This window comes from Rutidosis leptorrhynchoides, chromosome 5, assembly GCF_046630445.1.
Source record: "Rutidosis leptorrhynchoides isolate AG116_Rl617_1_P2 chromosome 5, CSIRO_AGI_Rlap_v1, whole genome shotgun sequence".
NCBI classification, from domain to species: domain Eukaryota; kingdom Viridiplantae; phylum Streptophyta; class Magnoliopsida; order Asterales; family Asteraceae; genus Rutidosis; species Rutidosis leptorrhynchoides.
Window position 1 is genome coordinate 23,207,751 of NC_092337.1, and position 7,877 is coordinate 23,215,627.

The following is a 7,877-nucleotide window of genomic DNA, read 5'->3' on the forward strand; positions in this document are numbered from 1 at the left end:
CCGAAAACCGATTTCAAAACCGAATTCAAAATTTTTATATATTTAATTTGTATAATTATGTTTTAGTGTCATTATAATTTGGGATCCAATCAATAAAATATATTCTCACCTATATGAAGATTTGGTAGCTCACATTATAATTATGTTACTTAAATTATTATGTTCTTCTTCTCAATAACAGAAGCAGTAAACGTCATAATTAAGCTATAAATATTAATAAATCATCGAATTCTTGATAATTTAATAATACGTCATTGTTTTAGGATATATATATATATATATATATATATATATATATATATATATATATATATATATAAATAACTAACACATCAGTAACGCCACAATTAAACTACCAACGTTCTCAGTTTTTTCATAATATTCGATTTTAACCGAAAACCGAACCGAATCCGAATTTGAATTCGGTTTCCGGTTTGGTTCGGTTTTAACTTTGAATTCGATTTTCGGTTCGGTTTTCGGTTTTGCCTAAAAAATGTTCAAAACCAATACACCGAACCGAATAAACCGAACAAACCGAAAACTGAACCGATGAACACCCCTAAGTCACAATTAATGTTTGTACCTGATATCTTTGAGCATGCTACAAACATGTTCCTGCAATTCTTACATATAACTTGGGAAAACATGATCAAAAAGTTGTTACTTCTGAGACGAACAAATTGATCATGTTTATCTTCTTAATGATAATGTAGAGAAACATACTGGAAGTTTATACTTTGATGATTGGGATCTTCTCCCTGCGAAGCAGATTAGGGACTCTGACAGACAAGGTAAATTGATGTAGTAAGAGTTACTTTATTTTTTGCTAGATCTTAAATGACTTTTAAAATGAAAAAGTAAACTGATTTCATCTTGGACATTAGGAGTTTGATTGCTGGCTTTAAAACTTTGATATATACTCATTGGTTATCTTATGTCTTTATGTTTGAACGCCGTCCCTTTTGGCATTTATAAGTTAAGATAGTTTACATGGATTAATATATTCTAATCGGACAATAATACCCTCACATGCGTGGCACATGTGAGGGATTAACCATGACATTTTAATGGCCATTTGGTTAAGGTACTAACCAAGAAAAATGTTGAAAACCTAGGTACCAACCACGCCAAAAGTAAAGTTTAGGTGTTCTCATGCAAATCTCGACAAACCACAGGTACCAACGGCGTAATTTTTTCAAACTATAAATAGAGTGGCCCTTTAGTGTTTAGTTCTTGTTTGGTTTATTTCTTTGTGTTTTGTGTTAGATAGGTGAATCTCAGCTTTAAATTTTGGTTTTTGTTGTTTTGTTAACCCTGGTTCTGTTTGATTTTGCACGTCTCCTGCTCTAGGCTCGTCGGGTTCTGCTCTCTATCTGTTTTAACAGGCTCGTTCATCAAAAAAAGTGTGTATTATTTTATATAAGTTTCGATTTTTCACCCCAAAAAAAAAAAAAACAATAAATAGAACTTCATTTCCCAGTTTGCCACAATACAAGTCTCAAAATTGCAGGATCTAAGTCTCAAATAAACATAACAGACAAATTACATCAAATGCAGAACAACGAAAAAGAAACAAAACAAAAAAAAATGTTAATTTGCCTTGTTCCTTTTCTTAGACTTCTTGTTGTTTGCATAAAAGTTTCTCTTTCTTTTTGACGATTTCTCGAACCCTTTACGCTTTGAGTTTTTCAAAGGTGTAGCTTTCTTTTTGACGTCTTCTTGGGTTTCTATCGCATTTTCATCATCGTCACTTGACTCCTCTTCATCCGAACTAAGAACAAAATCCTCCACAACATCTTCATCGCCAGCAGCCGCCTTCTCACCCCCGCCTTTTTGCTTTTGTCGTTTTTTACCCTTTTTTCCCTTTACATCTTCCTCAAGATCCTTAGCTCTATAACTCAGTAAACATCAATAAGGTTAGAAACTGATGTAAAAAAAAAAAAAAAAAAAGTAAAAAAAGGTAAAATGTAGAAGGTTTTTCGTGTTCGGGCTACCCATAAGGACAAGTAATCCGACCTCATACTCTGATAGCATGATTACTCCCCTGGCTATTTCCAACCCATCCTTAGCCACCACTAAATATTCTTCCTAGACAGGATTCGAACCCGAGACCTCTTGCAAGAAACTTAGGGCCCCAACCACTGGGCTATCTAGTGATGGTTTAAGGTTAGAAACTGAAATATAACTAATTGTGTAATAGAGATGGAAACTTCAAACCACAGTTGATCATTTTTAACCATATCAAATCGTTTTAGGGTTTAGGGTTTAGCAAAAGACTCATTTCGACTACTTAAATGACCTGGCCATTTTGCCACCTCTAAACGAAAGAAACTAGTGATAGTTTGAAAAAGAAAAAACATACTTGTGATCTTTACTCGGTAACCATGAAGAACTAAACACTGCAGCACCATCCACAACATCTTCCTCATCGACATCATCATCATCATCATCATCGTCGTCATCTTTGTTTGCTCTCTTCTTACCAAAGATTGATGCTTTTTCACCCACAATTACACTGAGAAAAATATCCAAGATCTTTAGCAACATACAAATGAAATTTAAAATGTAATATAACTGAAACTATGAATGTGACAGTCACGAACCTGGACTCGGCTAATGAGTCGTTCCTCAGTTGTGCCTTTTGACGCAACGTTGCGACATATTTAGAAAGAGGACTAGCACCTTTCTTTTTCTCATCCTGTTTCGAATTATAATTATAGTAAATATTTAATACGGACTCATTAAAATCAGAAAATTAGCAGTACAACAGGCTGTAGAGAAGAGTGTATGAATGTTCTTCTGTTGTTCAAGTTGAATAATATTTTGTTGCAACTGTTACATTTCATATGTAACTGTTTTCTAACAAACCGATTAACTGACGCTTACATATCAGAGCAGAAACTGATTATCCAAACATTTAATATTTATCATAAAGCATCAGAATTCGACAATCAGGTTCTAAAACAACAATATTCAACAATCTATAAATCAAAATAAAATAAATAAAATAAATAAATAAATAAATAAAGATGATTGAAGACACGAGAATGCGAACCTCCATAAATGATGATACGGACGGATCATTTGGTAGACAGGAAAACGACATTCGTTTTTTGTTAGTGAATTCACAATTAGCCTCAATCTGCAGTGACCAATGAAACCATTAAATTCTCATTCATATACAGTAATATATAATAAAAATTGGTGTCGAAAAACATCTATAGATGCTATATATTGCCCACCTCACGAATCAATTGCCTAATTTCACGACGAAATCTCTCCACTTTTGTAGATTTGCAAAAATTACGCAAACGAACAGCGGGAACAAAAGAAAGCTCAAAGAAAGCAGGTGAATAGCTCCATTGTGCTAAATGTTCAGCAAGCTCTTCGATAACAGAAAAAACGCATGACTCCTGAAAAGATCGTGTCTTTATAGTCGCCTTGCTAACCTGAAAATTCAAATTCAATTAAAAATAAAGAGCTTATTCGTATATATGTAGGTGGCCGTTTTGACCCATTTTCTAATGAACAGGTTGGTTCGGGTTACTTTTACCCCTACCAGTTCAAATATGTAAAATAGCTCAGTTCAAATTACGTAAAAGGGCCAAGGTTAGAAAACTAAACAACAAGAAAGATGGATCGAAGCCTAAATAGTCAAAAACTAGAAAAAAAATCGAGTGCGCGTTGCTGCGGTTGCATTCAACGCGCGGTCGAATTTGAATATACGTTGTTTGGTACCTAATGTATCTAATAGGTTGGGTTGTTTGTTGTACGTGTAATGTATATGTATGAAATATAGCCCGAGATATTTAATGTTTTTTAACGATGTCCGTTTCGCGTATAGTTAGTCGCGTTGTGTTCGTAAAATTATTTCGAGTTGAACGGTGGTCTCGGAAATATTTTACTCGCACCGAGCGAGAAGATAGGGCCCATTAAAATTAGTTTCTTTTATTTTAATAAAATTATATATTTACACTTTCTACGCTGAGAAAATGTAAACTTGAGGGGTCGTTGTGTAAATTGAGCCAAAGTTGAGGGATCAGTTGTAGTGTAGTGTGAACGCAAACTCAAAACGACAATCCGAAACAACTGAAACGACGGATTTCTTCGTGCATTTTAGTATATAGGTATAAAAGCTAAAAAAGGTACTCCTTCCGTCCTAAAATAACTGCCTCATTTTGACTTTTGAAACATTTTATTTTTCAATTTTGAGTTTAAATATTTGTGTTATATAATACTTGATGAAAAATGAGATTTATACCAACGAAAACACAGTTAAAGTACAGTCGGTTCATATAAATTTGATTTTAATCAAATAATATACAACAATACTATTTTAAGTCAAAGTCGAAAAAGAAAACCTTTCAAAGGTAAAAAATGGGGCAGTTATTTTGGGACGGAGGGGGTAAAAACAAAAAATGATGTCAGAAGCCATATAAAGGGTCATACAAATAAAAAATAGCTAGAAGAGAACGGAGCAAAGTTATGAAGTCACCCACGATATAAAACAAGCGGAGAAGATAAAAATGAAGTAGAAAACTATACCCTTAATATAGTGCGTAAGTCAACGGCTTTACCGACACCTCCAGTAGGTGGTTTATGTAATTCTTTCATATCCAACATGTCTGTAAGAAGAACAGCGACTGGAATAAATGTATTTGTAGCAGCTGCAATCTGATTTAGCATTCTAATGCATCGTAATCTTAGGGGAAGATATCGAGCAGTTGGGGCCAATCGAACAGCCCCAGAAATTATTTGAGTCAGCGGATACGCAAGGGGCTTAAAATCAGCTTCTAAACCATAGGCGTAAATTGCTCCAGTCCAAAGTTGAAGGCAATTCATATACTTCCACTCATAAACCTTTCTGAACACTTCCTGTTAAACCATCACGAACGAGTGAATACCATTAAACTCTAAGTTTACACAGATTAAGTTAGAACATAAATTTACGCTGCGTCTGACAAAACTGAATGATTTAGGGTTAAATGGTTCATAATCTGAATCTTTCAAAGTCTCTGAATAAACTTGGAGTTGGTTCTGAATGAAAATAAGCTAGTTGATAATCATTTTGAATGAACGATATGCTAAACAATTCACCATTAACCATTCAATTAGAAGGTAAACAAACACACCCTTAGCAAAATAAAAGCATTACGTTAGTTACCTTTCTTTTAGTGGCAAATGCCTCGCGTAATATCATAGCTAATTGGCGAATGAAAACGAATGCATGTTGATATGCAGACGGAAGGTCCACCCTAAAAAGCTCATTAACACAATTTCCAAGAAATTGTACATGTTGAAGTTTCGTTGCATTCACGAAATGGCAATTCAAGACATAAGCTTTGTAAATTCCTTTAAAGCATTCGTCTATACAATCGGAACCGAGTCGAACGCACACATCTCTCAAAAATAGTAACGATACTATTGGTAACGCACCTCCACCAGTTCCCCAAAAATGAAGAACAACCTAAAAACAGATGCAAAAGCAAGGTTTCAGTTAAATGGGTTAAAATAACCACATCTCTATTCTATTTTATACCTAATAATAACAAACAAATAGAGCATTATGAGTACCTTTATATACTTTCTTAGTAGGCTTGGGAAAGCAGCTAGGAATACAGAAGAGAACTTTAAACGTCGTAACGTAAAAGCGATCATATCGGTGTCCGTCATTTGGTTCAACACATGAAGAGCGTTACCCAAATACGACTTGACTAAATGATTGTAATTTTTCCATGCGCGCGTGTTCATCAATTCGATAATCATTTCCTTCTTACCTCCCGAAAGAGGAAGTTTCAATATCGATCTAAGTATTCCGTCCATTTCACTTAATACAAATAATAATATTTTATTAAAAACCGGAAATGACATGGAAGTTAACTTTGACTCGTGATCATCGTCACCACAATGACAAGCGCTTCGAAAAGCCCTCATTATATTACGAATTGCACCGATTCTACGTTCTTCACGAATTGCCTTACACCATGAATCTACCATTTCGCTGGTCACTGTTTTTATATGTTTCTCTTTTGGTAAACCGTCGTTTTGGTCCATCGGATCATCTTCTTCATCTTCACCTTTTTGTGATTCTTCATCATCCACGTCGGTTTCAGCATCCCCCTACACATAATCATAATCATATAAATATAAAAAATAGAAATAACACGAGTGCGATTAGAGGGTTATTTTAATATATCGAAATATTCGCACTAAAAACATACCTCATCATCAAATTCAAGAAGTTCTTTGTCATGTTCCTTCAAGAATTCATAAAACTCTGGATCCTGTAAATCAAAACAAAACAAGGTTCAATTAACACTCACGCATCAAGACAAATAATTTAAAGAAGAACCAAAATTGTTTCAAAATCCAATAAGAAACAGATTATCTAATCAGATGTATTCAATCATAAAAATAAAATAAAACAAAATAATAACTCTTGATAATAATCCTACTTTTCATTAAAACCCTAACCAATACTACAGCATTTTTCCTCAAGGTCTGTGCAAGTGTGTATGCTAAAAGAGTAATAAGAAGTTAAATTAATTTCATTTAACAGCTAATAGAAATAAATTTGTTCCAACAGCATTTAATTTATACAATTAGGGTTTAAGCGAAATATCAAGATTATTGAATTCAAATTCACCTTTTCTGAAAGCCTTTGTAATTGAGTCTTATGATCTTTAGCATTTTCTACTGGTGCTTCTTCTGCAATCTTTTCCTTTTGTTCATCTTTCACAGAACTCTTGTTCAGTTTCTTGTCTAAAATTACAGCATGAACACAGAATAAATAAAAATCATATTAGTATCAAAAAGTTTGTTTTTTTAAGGAAGAAAGATATGTTTAAAGAATAAAGAAACCTTTTTTCTTGGAACCCATTGGAATAATAGAACAACAGAGACTTGCAGTAGCAACAATCAAGAAAACGGCTATGGGTGTGGCGCCGGTGAAGGAGGTTTCTTTTTCTTCTTTTTTTTTTTGGGTTTTAGCTTGTTGTAATAAATTGGGTTGAGTTGAGTTGGGTTGGGTTGGGTTATTCAGGTTTCATATGAACTAGTACTAATCAATATGGGCCTCGTTCACCATATAAAGGACAGCTTTCGTTATAAATAAAAATTAAAATTCGTTATAAAAATATAAAATTAAAAAATAACAATTAAAAAACTAAGCTTTCAACAAAGTTAAAGACTTTTTTTTTATGAATATGTAAAATAATTCTAGCTTATTGATCATTCTATGTTCTTATTTTATAGCAGTTTAATGGATTTAGAGTTTGGAAGAAAAAAATATTTATCGGAGAAAAAGATAAATAAATAGCTTTGATTCGAATGTACTTTAAAAAAAAAAAAAAAAAAAAAAAAAAAAAAAAAAAAAAAAACCTATAACTTGTTTCATAATTAAATAGCTTTTGGCTTAACCATAAATCCTTCAGATATGAATATGACTTAACTAGTCACAACTAGTGAAAAATTTTGTGTATGGCTTTGTCCAATTAGTCACAACTGTTATAATAATAATAATAATATAGATATGGATAGTCAATTTTGGTGTATACATATAGTCAATTTTGGTACACAAAGTATGTATTTTTATATTGAGATTTTAGGCTATAAATACTCATGAATGCAAGCATTAAACTTGCACCATTTCTCACACTTACAAAGTGTTTCTTTCTTTCTCTCCATTATCATCTTTGTTCTTACACTTCATTATTAGTATTCTAAATCAAGAATCAAATCACTAAAGGTAGTTATAAGCCTACTGAATTATAACATCAAGAATCAAACCACTAAAGGTAGTTATAAGCCTACTGAATTATAACATCAAGAATCAAACCACTAAAGGTAGTTATAAGCCTACTGAATTATAACACGTT

The 7,877-nt window shown here is 32.9% G+C and overlaps 1 protein-coding gene across 1 annotated transcript; it reads right to left on the bottom strand.

Annotated features, from left to right (window-relative positions):
• Positions 1-1,394: 1,394 nt before the first annotated feature.
• On the bottom strand, positions 1,395-6,991 carry LOC139846987 (nucleolar complex-associated protein 2). Its single transcript, XM_071836583.1, has 11 exons — positions 6,862-6,991; positions 6,647-6,762; positions 6,222-6,284; positions 5,575-6,120; positions 5,165-5,467; positions 4,546-4,875; positions 3,243-3,449; positions 3,056-3,142; positions 2,604-2,698; positions 2,363-2,515; positions 1,395-1,891 (listed from the first exon to the last, which is right to left on the bottom strand). Exons 1-11 carry the CDS (start codon positions 6,878-6,880, stop codon positions 1,591-1,593), a joined length of 2,220 nt encoding a protein of 739 aa, XP_071692684.1. The 5' UTR covers positions 6,881-6,991; the 3' UTR covers positions 1,395-1,590.
• Positions 6,992-7,877: the final 886 nt, after the last annotated feature.